Source organism: Alosa pseudoharengus, unplaced genomic scaffold (genome assembly GCF_046254945.1).
Source record: "Alosa pseudoharengus isolate Yale_2024_CS ecotype anadromous, Long Island Sound unplaced genomic scaffold, YU_APseudo_1.1 YU_APseudo_1.1_scf_7, whole genome shotgun sequence".
NCBI classification, from domain to species: domain Eukaryota; kingdom Metazoa; phylum Chordata; class Actinopteri; order Clupeiformes; family Clupeidae; genus Alosa; species Alosa pseudoharengus.
In genome coordinates, this window is record NW_027468859.1 from 13,069,213 (window position 1) to 13,093,239 (window position 24,027).

Sequence of the window (24,027 nt, forward strand, 5' to 3'; positions counted from 1 at the left end):
AGCACTAAACAAATGTGAACGTTCATGCCATACATTTCATATGGCAAGCATGTTTCCAGCCAGCATGGGAAAGGGAAGTATCGGAAGTATCAGTGATTTTTGATCCACTTTTGCTCTCTTGGATTATGGTATAAAGCCAGTTAATTACAAGTCAAGGTTAGTACTGGTATGCATCGCAGTATGATTAGGGGAGGCATACTGAAGCATGCAATCCTTTCTGTGCAGTCAGTATTCTCTTCAACCTACTGTACACAAGTCATCCTCTCTAGACAGGCGAGGAGTCAGCCACCATGTTCTTTGAGAAGATGGTACTGTAGACGACAATGTTGACAACAGGCCTATGAACTCAACCAGCTTCTCCATCTATTGGCCTCCAATTCTCTTACATACAATGCTCTCTCTCCCTCACTTCACACACACACACCTTTGGTATATTCTGCCTGCTCAGTGGCAGCGATATTTTGAGAGTCCTCTCCGCAGCAGTCCAGGCACTTGTCCCCTGGCCCCAGTCCTCTCACATCCCTCTACCAGCCCTCATGTTCCCGCCCCAGCAGCATTCATCCCACACTGTGACACCTCACCGCTGAGACAGGCACACTCGCCACCACCAGGCTCTGCACGACTCAAGAAACCATTAAAATACAACCACAGATCGGTCTCTTTCTCTCTCTTCCCCCCCCCCTTTCTCACCCTCCCTCCTCCTCCTAAAAAACATGCCCTTTTGTGCCTCACATCCAACAGCCTGATGGATATCAACATCTTGACATGGGCAACAGAGCGGCTCATACCATCTGTATTCAGTCCCCACACATGTAAACAACTACCAGCCAGTCTGTCTCAACAGCCATTCCTGAAATGGACACTCAGTCTTGGGTCAACTTGCGCTGCTGTCTGCAGCGCCCCAGCGTCTGCAGCATCTCACAGGAGAGTGTTCGGCTGCCACACGCCAACTGCTCCAGCTTAACGAGCGGCCCCCTGCACAGACGGTCCTGTCTGCTGTGGGCGTCCAGCATTTGACAGGAGCCGCCTCGGCACCACCGCCTTGTTCCGGCGCTCTGACACACACAAAAAAAAAAAAAACACTCACCCACGGCTTACCACATGATGAGCCCGTCAGGCTGCTCTCTCTGGTTCAACGTCTCTGTGACCACACCACCTCAAGGACAGCCACTGCACTGAAACGCACCAAAGTCATACATCCTACTAACAACCCATGGGCTGTTTTAGAGGTGGTACAGAATGTAGTAGCTGTCGTACATGGAGCAAGTCGTGACCAACACACCTGAAGAATCCAGAAGAACATTTTCCTGGGGTTGGAGGGTCGTCTCGCAGAGAGTAGGTTTGTATCGGACGTTGCGGTTTCCAGTGGTACATTCTCCTGCCCTTCCTCCTCTTATTATTAATGGTGCATTAGCAAGACTCCTAACAAACAAAGCAGTTATCCAAAACTAAATTGATAGATTGCCAATTGATTAAGATATCTAATTGTTATCAAAACCCCACTGGCCTGGTGACTTCATATCAACCTCACGGTCCTCATCTTTAATGCTTTCAGTAGCTTTGACCACCTGAATCTCAGGTCATTTTTTCACTGACGTGTCAGAGTGGGAACCCTGTTGATAGGAAGAGCATTTCCAAACTAGTCAAATGTAAATTTCCATGGCAGTAAAGCTAATAATCAGATATACATCCATTCTGTGTTGAAATGCATTTGTATTAATGTGTTTTGGCAAGTAAATTGCTACAAAAGTTGCCTGATATTCCATAACTTTGCACCAAACATGAAGTCTTTTCCAGAGATGGAAAGTCAGGGAATGTTCCCTCAAGCACCAGGACAGCCAACCAATCAGTGACCAGAGGGGATGACGTTACAGTTTCGAAAGTGGTGGTGGTAGAGCTAGATGAATCAATAACTTGGTTGTGGCAACGCCAGCATCAAAGACTGCTGTTTTAAATGTACACATTTCCCCAACTGCTAAAGGTGCATATAATATAATAATTTCTTTACTGGCAATATGGTTTGCAGAGGTTAGTGGTGAAGTAGGACTAGGGATACCTTATTAATGCAATTGGTCAGGTTGGTAAGGAATGAATTTAAAGTTAAAGAAGCCCAGGTCTGGTTATTCCTTCGCTGTTTCTGGGTTTTCGCCAGATTTGGGCTGGCAGTTTTCACGACACAGCTCCCCCTGCAGCTTTGGTAGCAAGTGACTGATACGCTAAACCCCCACTAGCTAGCGAGCTAGCCATCAAGAAACCAAGCTAAACACATACAGGGCTCACAATAAAACGGTCGAGCAAACACATTGTTCAAGAGACTATCAAACCACATTACAAAAACAAAGTTCACCCAAGGGTAGGCTACTTACAACAGCAACAAAGCCAAGTCTGTGTCCGTTTTGCAGTCTTCGTCGAAACTACAACTACATTTGAGGCGCAATTGGATACTTCCGCTCAGTCACATCCGGATTTCTTCGGACCGGGAACAGAAAGTTGCATATTTGTTTTTTCCACAGAGAAGCACCCACTAAACGACCCAGAAAGTGTTGTAGAACCATCAGAACGACTCTAAACCTGCATAATTAAGGTCATTTTTGCTAAAATTGTTGCACAGTGCTTCTTTAAGTAATCGGAAACATTCCCCGATAGAATGTTACAGGCTGGAGCCGGTAGAGCTCAGAGCCAAATTGTGCATCTTTCTCACCAACCACAGAAGCAAAACAATAGGTACTGGCCCAGCTACTCAAAACTGTTGTGGGAGTTTGTTGCATCAACAACTGTGTGCTTAGATCAGCTTTCTCCCCTCAGAACTCCAACTACAGGAACTCCCCGCTGCCTCGATGGCATTACCAGCAGTTCTCTAATGATGCTCTAATACAGAACGCCTGGATGAAATCCAGGACACACTGGTTTATGGCGTTATGCAACACACCGTTATGGGGGAATGTTACTGTGAGTGGGTCGCCATAGCAACTTTTTTGTAAAAAGCTAATAAATGTGGCGGGAACATTCCGTGCCTGCCTGGCATCAGTGGTGGCACCTGGGTGCGTTGTAATTGGTTGGCAGCGACAGCAGATAGCGCTAACGTTCGGCTGTTCCCGTCCTAAAGAGGATGACTGCCCCCCCCACCCCCCGACACTGGCAAAAGTGTTTTATTCAGCAGTTTCCTCTTGAGTGGGACGCAAGCCATGAGAGAGAGAGAGAGAGAGAGAGAGAGAGAGAGAGAGAGAGAGAGAGAGAGAGAGAGAGAGAGAGAGAGAGAGAGAGAGAGAGAGAGAGAGAGAGAGAGAGAGAGAGAGAGAGAGAGAGAGAGAGAGAGAGATGAGGGGGTAATGAAAGACTGAGCGAAAGAGAAACGGGAGAAAGAGAAGCAAAATACAGAGGATAGGAGCACAGAGAAACAGTGTGTGTGTGTACAGAGACAGAAGACTTTTGGGGGGGGCACAAGATTGAGCCGGAGAATCCTTAGGGAAGGAGGAAATGGGTAAACACACCCAGAGCGCTAACTGCAGCTGAGACAGCCACAGCAGTGGGTCGGAGGTTACACTCATCATTCCCACGCTAAAGGCTCCCTCATGCACCGCGCAGAGGAGAACACCTTCAAGGTCACTGTACCTCGGGCAACACCGTCGGCAACCATTGCTACGGGAATGCCAGGCCCGCAGCCAATCGCAATAAATTTCACAAGGTGACTGTCTAAAATTAATACTGAAAATGAAGGGGCGGGGGGGGGGGGGTGGTACTAACACACACACACACACACACACCCAAGTTGGTTAATTGAAAATAACTGCACAGCCCATGCGTAAAGGTTGAATAGCAATGGCACACACAGTGAGAATTTCAATTCCAGGCAAGCATCTGGGAGGCAGCTTGGGCACTTGGCGCGCAATATTAAATCAGATTTTAATAGCATTGTAGAACAAAACGGAAACAAGGTCTTATACATGGCAATTCCATCAAAATCATTTCATCGAAAAGGGGGGTGGGGGGCGGGTGGGTGGATGTAGAGGCGGCTGCAAATCACTCTGTACAGCACTGCTGGAAATCTCTATAGTCCTCCCCAGACATCCACGCTGTTGTCTTGTCCTTGCCCGACATCTTCCATTTTCCGACTGTAGACATCAGCATGGGCATCAATAATTAAAAAACGGCGACCGGGCAGCCCCTCGCTGTGCAATTTTTCACAGATTTGGACGGCCGTCCTCCTCCTGGTGCTGGACGGGGCTGCGTAAAAAACTGGCGATTGGACGACGACGCAACGGGGTAGTGTCTTCTGAGAGCCTGACCAGAGGCTGGAGGGAGATTAGCATGTGTGTGTGTATAGATATAAATGAGTGTGTAAGAGTCAAGGGACTTGAAGCATGTTTTTACATATATAATGACCGTGCATGTGCGCAATGTGAAATAATGGCTGTGTGGATTTTTTAAAATGTATGCCCATGTCCTACATATGCACGCACACATGCGCGCGCACACACACACACACACACACACACAATCACTATAATTAAATGAAATTTTTGCATAGGACCCAAGAACAGCATTGCATAGATAAAGACCCAAATGGCTCAAGGTGACTCTTGGATCTTGGCACTGGCTCTCCATCTTTTGACAAATCTATACTCTCATCATGGATGCTTGTGTCCCTTGCCTCACACACACGCACCAGCACGCACGCACACACAAATAGTTACGCAGAAAGGCACTTGGCATGGCTGCCTGAGAAGACAAGCTCTTGGCAACAGCAGCAGGATGAATCAGGAGTTATTTACACTCAGGACAAACTCCAGCAGGGGCCATACTTACTCATCACCATCACGCACCAGAGCAATATGGAGACCCACGGTGCATATGGGACGACTACAAGAAAACAGATAGTCTGTGCATTCAGTGGGTATTCAGCGGGTGTTAGGGCTGTAACAATACAAACCGAATCGTGAGGTTGGTGTATCACGATTTTTGACTCACGGTTCGATACGAACCTCGATTTTTCTTTCTTTTTTTTGGAGTGGGGGGGGGGCTAGACATTTTATTAAATAACATTAAAAGATCAGAGGATTACAATAAGTTTCTCCTTGGGACAGGCCTTTTGGGAAACGTTGGTATTGAGATGATCAGTCAACTTTAATGCAAACGTTTTAAACAAATAGGTGCAGCAATGCAATGATGCTAAGCGGATTTAATAGTAATTTAGCTAGTCGTCTTCTATGCGTCCATGCTTTCACAATTGTGAATGTTTTATTTGGATTGTGTTGGCCGAGTCACACGTGTTCATTGAGCAGGAGAGGGAGGAGTGAGTGGGAGGGAGCGCAAGAGAGAGCGGGGTAAGGAGATGGGGTTTACTTCTATACTTCTGTTTACTTATATTCTAAAGTTGAACACATAGCCTAGTCTACAATGAAAGCAACGAGAGGTATAAAATTATTTATTTATTTATTTTTGGACAACGTCAAGTAAAGCGGGAGATGTGTGTTGCTTATGCGGCCGTGTAAGCTGCAAAGCACTGTGTGAAACACTGGAAAGGGTGTGTCGCGGTTCTGCCTTTTCACACCGCGACACAGTATCGTGGATATGAGTGTCGCGATTTCGGTTTCAAATCACATATCGTTACAGCCCTAGCGGGTGTAAACATCGGATTTAAAGATATAGATAGATGGACGCTATTCGTTGATCCCGAGGGAAATTCTTTCTCTGCACACACACAGGCCTTGCTTAAGGAAACCTCAGCTGTGGATGTGGCCATGGGAAAGCGATGTTGGAGTACTTCCTGCGCCCAAATTTTTCCTACCAGTCAGGGATCGGACCGGTTATTTGTTTGACTATGGGTATCAAGGCAAGATCATTTATGCAGTAAATTGTTGCCCATGTAAGAGACAATGTCTTGCCAATTTAATTTTGAGTCTGAGATTTTCAAACATGATAATGGGATGCCAGAGGTCTAGAGACATTACAGAGGCTAAGGTATCTAAAAATAAAACCTGCATTCTCTGTTTGGACACCTGATTACGCTGCTAATGCAAGAAATTAATGGAAAAAACGTTTGTTCATTTATCTTTTCTGCGCACCGCACCCCACACACACACCCACACTTTTTCTCTCCTCTCCTACAGGTCTGGCCATAAATGGGCTGGCCTCACACACCTTGGAGAGTTTTCAAGAGCCGTGCTCCCTCCACCACGCTCTGCCAAATGCTGTTAACCGGACCTTTGCCATATGGCAGCCCGATGTTCATGACACTAATACAAGGTGTCCTCCCTGCAGAATCCCATTTTAGACATTTTTTGCCATTTTTATGCAGAGCCTTCAAATTGCTCTACACTGTGTTTTCGGAAAGTCAAAGATTTTGACCACGTTGGCATACTCGTTTCCCGATTAACTGCCTCTGGTTAGGGAAGGCTGCCCATTGCATTTGCACAGGTGACTCTGGGTTGGAGATTTTATCCTTTTTAAAAAGGAAAAAAAAAATAAACACTCCCAGGCCAGTCACTGGATGTAAATAAATCTTCCATAGCGCTAATCCCGAACATGTATGCAGACGCACACTGCCTGTTAATGTCCCTTTATATGAAACAATCAATCATATGGTATGCAGACAGATAAAAGCCTACACAGATCCTCAGAAGTGTATGTGTGTGTGTGTGTGTGTGTGTGTGTCATTAACCTGTATAAGAGGTATTATTTCAAATGAACACGCACACAAACGTGCCTACAAACCGCCAGGCGACGACTTGGCATTCACAGCACTTTTAATTAGACAACAGCTAATAAAGGGAGGCGCTGAATTGAGGTCAGTTGTATGTGTGTGTGTGTGTGTGTGTGTGTTTAGTGAGGGAGTAGTAATAATAATAATAATAATAATAATAATAATAATTATTATTATTATTTCATTTGATTTGTATAGTGCTTTTCAAAGACCCAAAGTCGCTTACAGAATGGGGGAAACAAAGAAGGACAACAGTACCACATGCATACATACATACATACAAACATACATGCAGCTACATATAGATACATACAGACACAAGAGCAGCAGTGAATTGAGGAATAAAAAGTAAATCATAATGGTGCAAACATCGAAGACAAGAGCAATAGTGGAATGAGGAATGAGTAATAATGGTAAAGACATCCAAGACAAGACAGGAGCAATAACAGTCACAATAGGGGTCGAGTTGCGGGGGAGGGGGTGACGGGGATGGTTATCGTTATACAGTGTTTCCTCTAGGATTTTTTTAAGCAGTGGGGGCAGACCTGTCCGAACCACCACCACCACCCCCCCACCGTCCCCCCGTCCCACGGAACTGACAACAGACACTTCGCTGCAACACAAACAATTATATGTATTCACCTCTATTCACACACAATGAGACATTATTTTCAGTTGTGATTGAGCTGTATATTTGGAGAATCTACAACAGGTCTGCACAATGAATTTTGAAAGGCAACTGCGACTATTGTACGTCTGCCCCATTTCTGATACCGTGGGGGAAGAAAATTAAACCATGGGGGGCCGCCACTACCAAATCAACATAGAGGAAACACTGGGGTAGGGGAGGTCGTAAGAGTGAGTATGTAAGGTGTGTGTGTGTTTTGGGGGAAGATTGGAATGCAAATCAGACCAGACACTCCAGGGGAACCAGGCTTTGAAGAGAGGACCAACAAGAACGACCTTTCATCTGCTAGATTAAAATATTTCTCTCATTGAAGGTGAGAGGAGGCCAGGATATGCGATAACATTATTGAGTACTGCGATAATGATATAACTTGCTATATTTAAATATTTAATGTTTTTCTCCATTCTACTTGCTGCTAACATAGACTGAAGGGTGGGGGGGGGGGGGTAAATGTATAATTACAGAAATAAATGTATAATTTTCTACATAAACAATATAAAATATACTGCTCAAAAATTAAGGGGACACTTCAATCATACACTGGATTGGTGCTGACACTGTTTGATTCTGAGCAGAAGAAAAACTTTTTAAGGCGAGTGTTTTATTTTGCAAGAACTGTCAGACATTCTGTGAATGTAGTTTGAGAATGGAGAGAAGGGTGGAAGGTTTCAAAAAATTGGTTTGAACAATTGTGGAAAACTGTAAGTGTTCCTTTAATTTTTTGAGCAGTATATTATGTAGCCTAGGTGGACAGCTAAGATACCCACTGACTAGGCTATCGAAGTTGAGTGGAAGATGTGCTCCAAGAATCCTCGTAAAAGAAGGATAGACAGCCAATCTGAATACTTGCGCACCAACCAGCGGAATATTCCACATTGCCAGCCTTCGCTGGGCCTAGCAAAAAAGCTACTGTACTTAAGCTATATCGCGGCGGTCACTCATCTAAAATCTTAAGTATCCCAGTCTGTAACCTCATACGCTGCGCATCCCACGTTATTAGGCTACCGGCATGCCGACTACGAGTAGCCTAGAAATCTAGACGCACCCTAGCGGCGGCAAATTAATTTGCTCAGCTTGTACGTCTAGTATCGAACCATAGGAATTTCTATTGGCTTAACACCGTGGATGACGGCCAATCACAGCGCTCTATTTCGTTAGAGAGTCTTAAGGCGGGCTTAACAGGATAACGACATCCTGCGACGGTGAACAACAAGGAAGGTGGCTATGGCAAACGAAGAGCGGTTGTTTGAATCGGCGTTGGGGTCAACTTTGGAGGAGTTGGACTTGTGCTTTTCTTTGAAAGTAGATCAACACAATGCACTTAAGTCATTCCTTTCGAAGAAGGATGTATTTGCCGTTTTGCCGACCGGATACGGATATGGTCGTAGCGCTGGCCTATTGCATGCCTAGGCAGTTTGAAAGACAATTCTCTGCCCGCCCCTTGGATTAAGCGAGGTGAATGATTCGATGCCAGACTATACATGTCAATAATATAGGATGGCCCGCCAGGCTAGACTACGAGGGCAGCGGAAAGTGAAAGTAAGTGGCTGCGATCACACAGTCCAGGCTAACAAAGTAGGCTAAACAACTTTTACAAACAACGAATCCTGATTACCTCTCTGCTGCTGTCTGGGGCTTTTGCTAAATGCAAATTATGAAATACAAGCCTTACAGTGAAAGACAGATAGGCCTTCAGATCTTCTGATCCTATAACAACAACGAAAGAAATTGTTTATTTGAACACGGTGGAGAAGGACGAATTTGGCGCTGTGTTTGTAATAAGTCGGCCTTCATAAAACCAAAATATTTCCCTATAACAGACGTGTTTTTCCTTTTAGTCACCAATTCCTCTTCGCCTACCTCGCTTGACTCACTATCTTCAGCCATCACGACTTAGCTCCTGCCTCAACACCTAAAACACCACACACCTAAACTGGTGGAGGACGGGCTTCTAGGACTGCATGACAGCATCGGTTTGGTAAAATATGTTGACATTCAGAATGTGAATACACCATAGACTGTATGGAATGCGTGCGGCACAGGAAATGTATCAAAATGTATCGAAAATGAAGTAATCTTTGCGGTATGTCCATCGCAAGCGTTGATATCGCGATAACGATAGATTTTAGATATATCGTGCAGCCCTAATACAGTGTACCTAAAATTGGCATAATAATAATAATAAAAAAAACAAACACAGACATACAGTCAAACATCTCCTACCAGTACGTACACAAACACACATGTATACAAACACACAAACACCCCTGTGAGGCAGAGGGAACTGGGTGGGGGCTTACGCTACGTTCTCGCACGGTGCTGCCTGGCAGCCCAAAAGCCGTGTCAACAGAGAAAGCTGGCGAGCTCTGACTGCCACGGCGCCCAGGCAAGCTGTCACTCTCCCACAGCACAGCACAGCACCAACAACAACCCCACACACCTCCACAAGCCCTCCCGACCACCCCATTCCACACACACACACACACACACACAGGATTCAAACACACACAGGATACAAACGCGCACGCACAAAAATCAGGTCCTGCCAACACCAGCCTTCGGCCACACATTGGGAATTCAGGCGGCGCGATTCGATAATGGGCCTATCAGTTTTTCCAAAGCCCCCTGACTGGCTCCAAGCTACAGCATCTGCTGCAATATGAACATTTAGGTATTCCGGGCATGGCTGCCACAGATAAAGAGAGGGGGGGGGGGGGGTAAAGTTTCCATTTCAAACAGGGGAGACCTCGGCACGGCTGTCGATGCCTGCCGCCATCCAAGGCTTTGGGCCTGCTCACATTAGCACCTCCCTGAGCACAGACACCTTAGGCTTTTAGCTTTATTAAAGCTGTGCGTGATGGCAGCACCGGGAAGCCTCAGAAGCAGAGGTGGGGAAGCAGATTTGTTGAACTAACTGAACTCATCATCAGGCTCATCAAGCCTCAACACCATCTTCACCGACACCACCACCATCACCTCCTCCTCCTCCTCCTCCTCTATCGCCCGGAGCGGCGGAGGGATCGTGCATGTGTGATCTGCATCGACAAGTGTGACTTTTTAATTGCCAAGGTGTGTATCCGGGTGGATAATTAAGTAATGGGCCGGATTACAGGGCCTCTAGTGAAAACTCCAGAGACCGGGGAGAAGGGGAGGGGCATGCAGGCAGCCGGCCGGCCGAGCAAGAGCTGCTTTACTTGGGCAGAGCTGCCTTACCTGACCAGAGCTGGCCCCAAGGGGTTGGGGTGTGTACATGCGACACATGCACATGCAACATGCTTCAGAGACCATCTTACACAATCTCCCCTTAAACTTATCTCTGTGACTGAACCTGTACCTTGTATCTAACTAATAATTCTTACAGAGTTGAAGTTTGTATATGTTTATGGTTTTTATTTAACAAAATTATAATAATAACAACAACAACAACAACAACAACAACAGATTTGGCTTCCAAAACTATGCAAAAACACCACAAAGCTATATCAATATTGCAATATGAAAAAAATCTTACTATATAGGAGCATGATCACGATACACAATTTGCTCTTCAATATGGAATAGCTCAAGTCTGAAGGATGGATGAGGAGAGAATACGGTAACAAAATGTGAAATGGACAAACAGAGACAGACAGACAGACAGAAAAATTGTAGGAAACAAGGAACAGCACACATATCCATTCTACTCAGGAGCAAAATAAACATAAAGCCATTTTAAAAGCCATGAGGGATGTTTGCACTTTTCTAGTCATTGTGTGTGTGTGTGTGTGTGTGTGTGTGTGTGTACTTTCCTAGCCATTGTTAGAGCTGCTGCAAGTCCCCAGCACAGAACACGGGACACACACCCATAATGCTGTAAATATATAATTACTCCAGAGCAGGTGGCACATTTAGAGAGAACAGTGCTCTGGGAGTTACTTTCAAAGTCCTGATCTGGCAGAAGGGCCACTTTAAAGCAGCTGCCTGCACTATGCACCTCTCTCTGGGGAAGGAGTGGGTCAAATACGAGTGGGTCACTCACCCTCTTCCTCACACACACACATATGAGGGCCATCTAAGTAAGTAAAAACACTGTTTAATGGGTGACTCATGCACAGACTGAGAATGGACATCAGCAGCAGGTTCCACACTTTCACTAGCGTCTCACCCAAAGATATCTATATGCATATCTATCTATGGTCTCATCAGTGCTGGTGTGGAACCTGAACATCTATTTATACATTTTCCATTATATTATTACATCTGCACGTCAGTTAGTCCATACCAGCGATTGGTTGTCCCAAAACCCCTGAATGCAGAGCCTTAACTACACTTAGGGATTCACTACTCTAGAGGAATGAAATACCAGGAAGTGATGACGCGGATGGATTTGTGTCCGACAGGAAAGAGAGCCCTGCACAGCCCTAGCTACTAGCTCACTGCTCTTTATTTGGGAGCGTGGCATGCATGTTTAGTACAGGCTTAGGAGAACAGGATGAGCCAGCATGAGTGAAAGGAGGCATGTGTGTATAATACACACACGCCTACTGAGTGTGTGTTCTATCTGTGTGTATATGTCTGCTGTGTGTGTGTGTGTATGTGTGCACCTGCCGTGTAAGTCTGCTTTATTTGTGTGTGTGTGTATGTGTATGTGTATGTGTGTGTGTGTGCATGGACAGGAGGTGAGCATGTGTTCTCAGCCTGTGGGCCTCCTTAGTGCTGGTGGCACATATGCACTGGAGGCCCACACCGTTCTCTCCCTCCCTCTTTCCTTTTCTCCCTTTCTCTCTCTCCCCCTCTCCTTTCTCCCTCCCTCTTCTTTCCTCCCTTTCTCTCTCCCTCCATCCCTCTCTCCTTTCCTCACTTTCTCTCCCTCCCTCACTCACTCATTTCCCCCCTTTCTCTCCATCCCTCTCTTTCCTCCCTCCCTTACTCCATCCCTCTCCTTTTTCTCTCCCGCCCTCCCTCTCTTCTCCCTTTCTCTCCATCCCTCTCCCTTTTCCTCCCTTTCTCTCCCTCCCTCCCTCCGCTATGATGTGTGTAGCAGAAGCGGTTGCTGCAGTAATCCCCACGGCTGTAATTCCCTTTTAAAACAGCCTCCTTCTGCTGCTGCCGCCACTGCGTGCCACACCAGCTCAGCCCAGACGTGTGCACACACACACACACACAGGGACACAGTTGTTACACTACCTATCTAGGGAATTTTTCTGAAATGTACCAATATGCACATACACCAAAAATCCGAAGAATGCGCACACACACACCACCTTAATTTACAGTCTCAGCCTCTGCAATAACACCACCAATGCACATACCGGTATAAGAGAGAGAGAGAGAGAGAGAGAGAGAGAGAGAGAGAGAGAGAGAGAGAGAGAGAGAGAGAGAGAGAGAGAGAGAGAGAGAGAGAGAGAGAGAGAGAGAGAGAGAGAGAGAGAGAGAGAGAGAGAGAGAGAGAGAGAGAGAGAGAATCAACACAGCATCAACAGATAAAACTGCAAAAAAACAGCAAAAATAGAGAAAATACTCTTGGGTAAATGAAATTATAGATATTATTATAAGATATTTTTCGTATGTAACTATGATTGTACATTGTTACGGCCCTGCTGGTCATTCCCAGTACCACATCTTTTCTAATGCCTGTTGGGGCTCTGCCCCCTTGGGTCTGTGCTGCCTTCTATCAATCTGCAGATCATGGTGTGCCCATTGGTGCTGGGAGTAATGGGTGGTCCTATAAAGAAGACCTCATGGGTAATGGACGCTCTCTGCTCTGCTCTCTGCTCTGGCCGGGTTCCTGGTCACTCCGTGGCTGCTCCGCTGGGGAGAGCCTTAGCCCATCGCTCCTCACACCGACGTCACGTTTTACACTTTTGTTTGATCACCCCTAGACATACTTTGCATTACACTATCCTTTTTCATACACTATACTGACCTTATCTTCTTAATGTTAAAAATAAACGTATGTTATTGAACATATCGCTACAGTGTGGTCTCCCATTCTGTGTCACAGCTACTGAGCCAGGTGGTTGTGACAACATCATGTAAAGATGTACGTCACATGAAACACACTAGAGTTGAGCTTTTGTCATATTTGAGCCTTAAACACTGTTCTATGCGTGACTTTGGGTAAATGAAAGCGAGAGAGTGAGTATCTACCCAGCATATCACTCATGACACACACACACACACACACACAAACACACATCATGACAATGCCTTTAGTTGGACTTCGCTCAGAAGAGCTGAAGCAGACACCTTCTCTGCCCCCCACCCACCCACCCAGTACAATTACACACCCCCACACTTTTTTTTAAAAAGAAAAAAAAAAAGTGGGAAAAACAGAACACAAAGCAAAAAGCGTGCCCCCTTTCCTGGAAGATTAGTATGGCACACCATCTAAACCCACAGTAATCACAATCCCAGAGGGGATTAATACATGTGGCAAACTGGGCCGTACAAAAAAGCCCTCGGCTCCACTGTTCAGTTCTGCTCGCCCCACCCAGCGTGCACACACGCATACTAGCGGGTCAATTACAAACACACACACACACAAATAGAGCAATGGTGCACACAACACAACTGGTTCTGAGTGTGTGTGAGTATCAGTGTTAAGCTGTGAGGTTGTCCTCTTCATACCTGCGCCACAGACGATCCCCATTCATCAGTATCCAATTAAGGAGCGTTCAGAGGGGAAATGGGTAAGGCGTCCGACTTAGGAGCGAAATGTTCAGGAGTCAGTTTAAGACTTGGAAGGAAAACACCCGGCGCGCGCGCATGTGTGTGTGTGTGTGTGTGTGTCTCCAAAATTGTAAACAAAAACACTCAACTCGACTGGCCTTGATCCACTCAAACGATGTGCCAGTGCTTACGTGATACGAGTAAGCCTCATAACAAAAGATGAGGGAATGGATAGTGAAATGGAGTGGATGAACCGCGACGCACACAAACACATAAAGCTCTCTGCTGGAACAGGGAGGGAGAGTGGGTGGGAGGATGGATGGATGGATGGGGAGAGAGAAGTGGGGTAGGGAAGGGAGGGGAGGGGAGGAATCTTCGTTTTAGCCCAGCCAGAAGTTGCTGTGCCAACGACATAATGTTGTAATTTGTTTGTTTGTTTGTGAGGTTATGGGAGGGAAGCGGGAGGTGGTGTGTTTGTTTTTTTGTCTTCACGTTGGACACTGTTGACCTAGAGTGTGCGTTTCACATCGCCTTTTCGGAGATCGATGGAGTGGTCACGGGCCGAGCCAGCAGTCATGCCAACGCCATCCTGAAGAATCGTGTGGGTGTTTCAGAGCAAAGAGAGATCCATATATGGAAATGTAAATGGCTCAAGGCAGAGAGAATAAGTCTTATGTTGTTCTCCCATTCCTCCCCCTGCCTAGTCAAAGGGTGCAACACTTAAAGCATCAAAAGAGTTCTCGTATTACAAAAAAAAACAAAAAAAAGAAATCACTGGCACCTCTTTGTATAGTTCTTTTCTGCTGCAGTTTTGTAATATTTGCTCATTGGCTGTTATGTCATGATGAACAAAACATCAAAAAATCTCTAGGACCTCTCTACTCTATATACTATACATTCATAAACATAACTCATACATGCAGTGTACACGTACATATACATGTAGAGTGTATATATTTAATGGGGGGGGCAGCCGTGGCCTACTGGTTAGCGCTTCGGACTTGTAACCGGAGGGTTGCCGGTTCGAACCCCAACCAGTAATCACTGCTCCCCGAGCGCCGTTGTTGTTGCAGGCAGCTCACTGCGCCGGTATTAGTGTGTGCTTCACCTCACTGTGTGTTCACTGTGTGCTGTGTGGGTTTCACTAATTCACGGATTGGGATAAATGCAGAGACCAAATTTCCCTCACGGGATCAAAAGAGTATATATACTTACATCATCTACCTATATTGAGGATTTGGGTTGATTACATTATTTTATTTCAAAGACAATACAATACATTTCACATTTGGTTTTTGGGACAATGTTCAATCTGTTATTTGGATGAATTCCAATTCTATTACAATGAGTCCCACATAAATGCATTACAATACTGAAGTGGTGCAAACTGCAATAAGAGTTGCTTTCATGATTGCTGTCCCAATCATCTTTCTTAGGTCTGCAGCACCTTGCAGCCATTTCTGTAACCATGCGGACAGCCAGCCATTTGTTCCCGGTAATTCCTCCACAAGAAACAAAAATTAAATTCTACTTCAGAGGGGAATACACAATAGGAGCTGGCCCACAATGTCCAGACACTCATTAAATCTGGGCTGCATTACTCATTGTTGTTTCAAAGAACTACACGTTTGACCATGAATAATCTCTTGTCTAAAATGCAAACAAATTACCACCCTTCTACTTGTGGAGACAAGAAATCTATTGGTCTCTCTTCAGATCCAAACACCCTTATATAAACACCTCTCTTAGGTGTGATGAAAGGGAAATAAGCTAAAGCTCATTTTTGGACACTAGAAATTAAAATGGAGATTGCTGTCCAAGGTCCGTATTTTCATATTATCTTGCTTTATGTTCCTCTTCTATAAATGCACTACTCATCTGTTGTCCATGTAGATTTCAGCAACACTTAAGCACTAGGAAAGTTTCTGTTGCCAGTCGCATCTGAAATGCATTACGCCAAACCCACGGTGTGGGGATTTTCCATTCTCCTCTGCTTGCTCAATTTCGCTCATCACGTTGGATGAAAGCCACTGAATACATGTAAACACAAACATCTCTCAGCGCCTGTGGAGGGCTGACAGAATTAGGCTTCTGTTCAGGCCGCTCCTCACAAAATGTAGGATTAACCCTTAGAACCCTAAGCTGTTTTTAGGGCATTTTCACTACCTTTATTTATAAGGATTTATTCTGGTCATTGTAAGTGCCACACACACATATTATATATTGTTTTTTCAGCAGAGTCTAGGCTATCCAGATCTGCCATCATTTCATGTATTAGTAGTTGTTTGTTAACCCCTGTTGCAAAATGGATTAAAAGCAAGAAAGAAAAGATTTTTGGAGTGCGACCATTCGGTTATTTTCTGTGAGTTCCCTGGACCACGCACCCACAAGTAAAGAAACAAAAGAACAATCGGGAGTGCGGTGTTTGCAAAGAGAATGTATTAGTACTAGCATTAGGTGTAGGGCAGACTGTCCTGAATCTGGCAATATCATTACCATGTTGGAGGGATACTCTGTGGCTGAGCAATTTACAGAAATATGTGGTGTGTGATTTACGGAAATAAATGCCATTTTTTATTTAGTGATGAAAAATGACCTTTCTTCGCTCCATATCTGTGACACGAAGTGATCTGACCTGACCCGAGTTTGCGTGTTAGCCTGCATGTGCCTATGGTGTATGCACTCATAATGATTCTCAACTTTTTACTGCATTGCCATGAACAAAGTAAAGGCAAAAAAGGTGTTTGTTGAACAAATTGGGACGCAATTTGAGCCTTGAATTGGATGCCATGCAGGAATTTGGATCTCAAAACCGGATTATAAACATGCTTTGCCATAGAGAAACACATGATAGCGTTGGATTATAAACATGCTTTGCCACAAAAACAGACAAAAAAGGGGGTAAGTCCAGCTATATGAAGTTATTTTGCTGTCACTTCGTCTGTTTTATAACCCAGAAGGATCGATAATATACATGGTACCAATAGATAGTCCTGTGTCTCCTCTTTCATCTGATATGCTTGCCATATCTATGCGATCACGGGTTCGCAAGTAATTCAAATGAGAGTAATGGGTGCGCAGGTGAACGTATAGACTGTAAATATGATGCAATTTGATTTAATTTCATGATTTCTTTTTATTTTCATACTTGATCGTACAGACAAGTGTGTAGTCTTTTTAGAAAAAGCCCCACTTCTGCTCTGTCACACAATAAAGGTTTCATCTCGCTGCGATGAACAGTTCTGGAGCAATGTAACAGAGAAGAAAGGGTGTGTTTTTTGACGCACTTTGCTTCAATCGGGTTCTAAGGGTTAACCGGCACCTCCGCATCCACCTACTCGGAGGTTGGGGAACACTCAGTGCTTTGGCTGAGGGGTACAGACTCTCTGCCATTTTGGCTAAAGGTTGTTCATAATTGATCTCAACAGCCTATCACAATTACACCCCTTCTCTGTTCTCTGTGCTGACCGGCTGGCTCGGACCTGGCTATTTTGTTTCTGATGGACAGGATGGAGACTGTACGATTGTTATGGGGTTTTTGTGAGAACACGGCCGGAACCGGCAGCTAGAAGAGGATGAGGAGCAATTCACTGTATTGAATTTGAATCACAGATACACACATACACACAGAGTGAAGAAAATGAAAAATACACACACACACACACACACAGAGTCACTTCCTGGATAATACTAGGGAGAGTCCGACCCCAAACACTGTTCCTCAGAGAGAAGACTACAACCCCCAAGTACCGGTCAGAGCCCATGAAAACATTGCTAATGACGTGCAAAATCATGATGCGGGAACAGCCATCTCTGTCTGCTGACAAGAATCTTAATGCAAACCTATAGAGATGACATTAAACGGCTATCTATCTACAAGCAGCCAGACTGCTGCTTTTAGAAAATGCTAAAATTATACAGAAAACGAAAAAGAAAACCAGACCTTCGGTATCGAAACTTGCATTCAGAGCAAACACTATTTTTTCCTTCAACTATATAGGAGGTACAGTGCACAAAAAGAGCAGGGGAAAAAAAAAAAACACATTTACATATATCCTACATTTGTTCCCCATATATAGTGACCCTTTCGAAATAAACAAGGGAGAGGGTTTCTGTGCGTAGGGAAGAATCAGTTACATATAGTGCAGAGAAGAGGGCAAACGCAAGCGAGGCACAGAGAGAGCAAGAGAGCAAAAACTAGAGAGAGAGAGCGAGAGAGAGAATATATACTATGTGGGCGTCTACTGCATTATGCTTATATGCTGGAGAAACCACTGGCTCACAAGATAAAGCAGGCCTAAAATAAATCATAAAGGAGGAGTGAGGAGAGATATTGCCATACTGTGCAAGACAGCACTTAGTAATGAAGAGTAAATGACTGTGTGTGTGTGTGTGTGAGTGTGTGTGTGTGTCAGAGCAGAGCAGATGCAAAAGTGGTGGGCAAGACATTGTAGGAGGGGTAAAAAGTAATCTCAAGAGATTAAGAGCAGGATTTTCACCGCATAATCTTGTCAACTGGCACCCTTTTCAAATTAACCTGCACTCATTTAAGGGAAAAGGAGGGAAAAAAGCTTCATGCGTTGCATAATTACTTTTACTACAGAAGTACACAGATGCAGAGAGGTGTTGGTTACAGGCATGTAACCATCTTCACTAAAACCTGGTAAAAATAATGTCCGGCAACCCCATACGTGACCCGTCTACAACTTGTCAAATAAGACCATTTTCATATTGTGTCCTCACATTAAGCTCATCGTTCATGCGCCTCACATTAGATGGGCCTTTTAAAATGGAGTAACTGCACCATCTGTTTAAAAAAATGTTTTTTTTTTTAAATTAATAAAAATAAAAAAAAATCTCCCTACATGATCCGAAGCCTTTTGAAACTCGCTGAGGGCTTCAACCCACTTTGAATGACGAAGCAGAAAGCAGTCATTGGAGGGATGGGGGTGAGGCTGGGGTGCGAGGGGGGTGGCAACAAAAAGCGGTCATTTTAAAAGGCCATCTGCCTTTAAACTGTGACTCAACCATCAGTGGGGTTAAGAAGGATTAATATTTCTATTTTCTCCTGCTTTACACCACATACTCCCCTCCCTCTCTTGTGCACAGACACTTTGCAGTAGGGTTGCAAAATTCAGGGAATTTTCAAAGTTGGAAACTTTCCATGGGAATTAACGGGAATATATGGGAATTAACAGGAATAAACGGGAATTAATGGGAATAAACTGGGAATTTTTAATATGGCAAGTTAGTCTATAACAGGGAACTTAAATGTAGTGGACAAAACCCCATCTTGAGCATAATATTAGTTAAAACAACCTGATTTAATGCAATTTCAGTCGAATTTCTACCCTGCACATCAGTCAATCACATGCACACAGCAATCAGCATAGGCTAGACATAAAGGAAACCTATGGTGCGTTCATGTGCATGGGAAAAAAAAAGGTTCCAACCAATCGGATTTTGTTGTTGAGTGGTGTGGTGTATCTTGGGCAGTTCAGTGTTGCTAGTTTAGCACGCTAGTAAACAATAGGCAAAGAATGGGATTCCCGCTAGCAAATACGAACATTGAAATCATATTGCTTATTACGAAACAAAATGTTAATGTTTATATATGAAACAGTTTGAACGAATTACCCAAAATTCCCAGTTAATTCCCGTAAATTCCAATTAATTCCCATAATTTCCTTTAATTCCATTAGTTTCCAATTTGGAATATTTCCAAAATTCCCTATCTTAACTTCCCATGGTAAGTTTCCGGAAAGTTTCCGGAAATTTTCCGCCCCTTTGCAACCCTACTCTGCAGCAAACTTTCTCTGGTATAACCGCCAAATGCTTTTCAAAACTGTTAAAAGGATCTTACCCCCAAAACCAACACACACACACACACACTTCACTCTCATCTTAAAGCGTCTGGTCTGCATCTCCGGCATGGTGAATTAGTCATGGGAACAGACACTGCCACCTCACCAGTGCATTCCCCCTCATCACCTGACACCAACTTTGTGTCAGGAGGAAACCCCCACCGCTTTGATCACAGCCACCCACGCACGCACGCAGGCAAGCGCGCGCACACACCCCAAGCTTTTTGTCCTTAGTTTGTGATCATCAATGACAGTGGCACGCCCAACCCAGTAATGCAATAATAAGACTCTACTGAAGGTAGATATGATGCAGTCATGTCTTGGGGCCAAGTGTTACTCTGCCATTTTGTCATGGAAGTGCAACATCTGGAAACATGAAATAGCTGGTCAAAATGTGTACACTGAATTGCGACAGCACATGTAATAAAAGCTTGTTTGGCTTCACAAAAGCACCCCTCACTACGTGCTTTTCATTTGAATCGGAGAATCTGCTGCTCGATCTTCACTCATTGGATTAATTTGGAATGTTTAAAAACCTACTCAGCATTCAAATACACGTATAGTGCCAACTCTCTCACAACGATCTGCGAAGGTATCCCAGAACATGTGTCGAGCTCAAAAGACACTTGTCACATCGGGACAGCCGTCAGGGCTTAGCGAAGCCGTCGCAGTCAGAGCCGCCGCAGCGCAGTCAATCAATAACACCAAGAGGAGCACAAAGGGAACGCCGTGCATCTCAGAATTAATGGGGCACATCCTTCAGAGGAGCTGTGGTGACTGACTATGCGTAAAGCTATCCGTTACACTCAAAAAAGATGGCCGAGGAAGAAGTGTATCGATGCACTAGAGGCATGCTAAATCTACTGGACATGTCCAATAATAACCAGGAAGCAGTCAGCAGAAAACACTTTGGTAAGGGCAGCCTTCATTATCCATTGGTGCAATGAGGAAGGGCTACAGTACTGGACCGCACAGTTTGGCATTAAACTGGCTCGAATTGCGGTCATCAACATACTCTCCATGGAGAAATAGTGGTCATTTCCCCAAACACACTGTTTACTGCACAAGGGTTATTTTTGTCCAATTGGCCTGGACTCCTTCTGAATATTTAGAAAACAACTGGTCATTTCTAGTGTCTCACCATCACTATAAAACTTTCTCCAGGAATGGTTATGTGAACTGGAGCCTTGTAGGACATCTGGAGCAGTTCTACAACAGATTCTGGATCTGCATCTACAATATTTGATTGTAGTAGTTTGACTGTAAGACTACCAGCAATAGGCTACCTGTTTCTCTACATGTCTAGTCTGATGAGGAGTGAATTCTTTTATTGGTTCCTTCTAGAATTCTACACGAACGATCTACAGTTTCAGTGTTCTTTATACAATCTATGGGGAAAATCTCTGAGGGCAATTGTTGCATCTTAGTGCGGAACTCTCGGTTCACGAACATTCTAATCATATATTTGTGACCGTACTCAACATGTCTAGAAAGAGATAGATCCCACTCTCTCCTCTCTCTATTAATCGATCCGCTCATCTGTGCATCCCTCTATCCCTATCCCTCCCCTTACCAGGCTCAGTGCAGTTCTTCTCCTCCGTCTCATTGCCATCGGGAACAGAGGCCATGAGTCTCCTTCCCCAGTAGTTGTCGTGGTGATGCACCTCATGTCCGCCATCCACCAGCATCCCATGACCTGCGACAGACAGAGGAACAGGAAAGTTCACTTCAGCAAACGCAAATATAAAAAAACACAGAAGTCTTATGATCAACAAGGAAAAGGACCAAGACATGAGATCTTAAAAACAGCTTCCTTAGTCATTAACCCATGATGTCAACAGGAACAAACTGGTGCCCGTTTGAGTCATTAAACCATGATGTTGGTTGATGACAGTCCTTTGACCTGTGACAATGAGGATTAGCCCATGAACACAGGCTACACAGATGAGAACCTCCACAAAATGGAGGTTTCACGTGGCAAGCGGTCTTAGCACTAATACCATTCTATTCATCTGATCGTACTGAAATATCAGGGATTCATGGGTTAAGTGTAAGACACAATTCCTCCAAAGAAAGAAAAGAAAAAAAAACAGGTTTTCCTCCAGGCTCTACCAGGGAGCTGAACATGCAGTTCACCTCCAACCCAAAGGATCCCAACAGCAGCAAACTATGGCCCCAAAAAAAGGGGAAGGAGCATTACTCATAGAGCTATCTAATGACCTTTGACACAATTGCCTTTAGCATTTTGCAAATGTCCAACTTGGTTAGAACATTCTTAATTGACGATCTACAACCATAATCTGCAGTAAAATATATCTGGACTAAATGTTTGTGTGATTTTCTGGTATGCAGCCAGTTACTGCAGTTCTGAAATAAATAATAAATCAGTGTTAAGTGTGATTAGATATAGTTTCTCATTTAGACTAGTATAGAATTCTGTGAGTAAACAACAAGAGTGTGACTGACATTCAACACGAACACTACCCGTGCTTCATAAACTCATCATCCCCTAGTTATATGGGATTAGTCATTTAGGGCTTTTCAACGATTGTAACCTCATTCACTGCCAACTCTCTCCAAACCCTTCCCCCCATTGGACCCTCTGTGTGGGGTAGGGAGCGGGTGCCCATTGCCACGACTTAGGCACCACCACCAAAAAACAAAAAACGTGCAGGTTCAATCTCATCTGTTCAGTTGGGGACACGGGTGGAAAAAAAAAATGAAAAAAAAAAAAACCTCTCCAGACTCCCCCCCCCCCCCCCCCCGCCTTCTTGCAAATTTGTTCCTGCTAATTTGTTCCTGCTTTTTGTTAAAGCAAAACGGCAATTTTAGTGCCGTCCAAAATAGCAGCTTTTTAATGAGTGTAGAAACTCTGCTGCAGGTACGGCCACAGGCCTGTCTGCTGACCGCTCCGATTTGAGACTTGTTCTGTTTGTTTATTTATTTATTTATTTAATTGTTTATTTATTTATTTAGAACTGGACGAGGATAGAAGATTAAACGGTCACTGTGTGCCGAGTTTAATGGAGGCCTTGGGGTCCATGCCTCTCTGAGAATGTCACTGGCAACAGAGGAGAATGGCGTCGTGCTGGTAATGGTGTGATAAATTAAGCATGCACAAGAAGCGGCTGTAGTAAAGGCTAATATCGGGGAAAAGCTGTGTCTTCACATCGAGACGTGGATATGTGTGTGTGTGTGTGTGTGTGTGTGGGTGGGGGTTAGGGATGCAATCAGGATGGGGGGCAAATGAAAAAGCCATTTAAATGAGCATTTAATTTCAATGGTCCATGAGTTGAAATGGGGAAACTGGGGTCCCCACCCACACGCACATGCACACACACACACACAGTCCTGACAAACCAATGTAAGATACAGGCTAATGACAGCCTGTGCTGTGGTTGTAAAACTACGACCACCACTACCATCATGAGTGTATTATCAGCAAAATCTCTCTGGTTAAGCAATTTGCCAAACAAGACATCGCCCTGTCAGCGGGAGGAGCTATTTATGCCAATCTCATCACAAACCGGACAAGGAATTATGGACGCCCTATCCAACCCCATCAAATCTAGCAGAAACCCAGGTTCATCACACCACTGTCATCTGTGGATAACACTTTCTGTAAAGAAAGACCTGAGCAGACAACATTTGGAATCACCTACAGAAATAAAAACAGACGACTCACCTCCTCGAACATTCTTTTAGGTAAATACTGTAAATCTGGACAAAAGAATATTTTTATGAAAATCACCTAAAAACCCATCTAGAATGGCCGTAAAATAACAAATCATCAATATCAACATCTGAATGAAACTGGACTAATAACGTTTACAGTTGTCTTTTGACTTGTTAAATTAATCTGATGTACATTAATCTATCATAGAATACAACACAAATGCCATTTCACCTCTTACCTAACTCCCAAATTCTCCTGTCCACACGCACGCACACACACACACACACACACGAGAGAACAGGTGTCGTGTTCACGGCCCCTTGATCCAGCATCATAGGGCCAGAAATACACTGTCCTCTTGCCCACTGCTGTAGACTGCCAGGCCCCTACCTCGACAGGTCAACATGACAGTCAAACAACAGGGGTGCCAACACCTGCTCCTGGA

General features: G+C 44.5%; 1 protein-coding gene across 1 annotated transcript in view; it reads right to left on the minus strand.

Moving 5' to 3' along the window:
* Positions 1 to 24,027, minus strand: part of slc24a4b (solute carrier family 24 member 4b) — a 48,047-nt gene that overhangs the window by 20,344 nt on the left and 3,676 nt on the right. Inside the window, exon 2 of the mRNA XM_076273220.1 lies at positions 21,480 to 21,602. Within this exon, the coding sequence (XP_076129335.1) occupies positions 21,480 to 21,602 (123 nt within the window). The remainder of the gene's footprint in view (positions 1 to 21,479; positions 21,603 to 24,027) is intronic.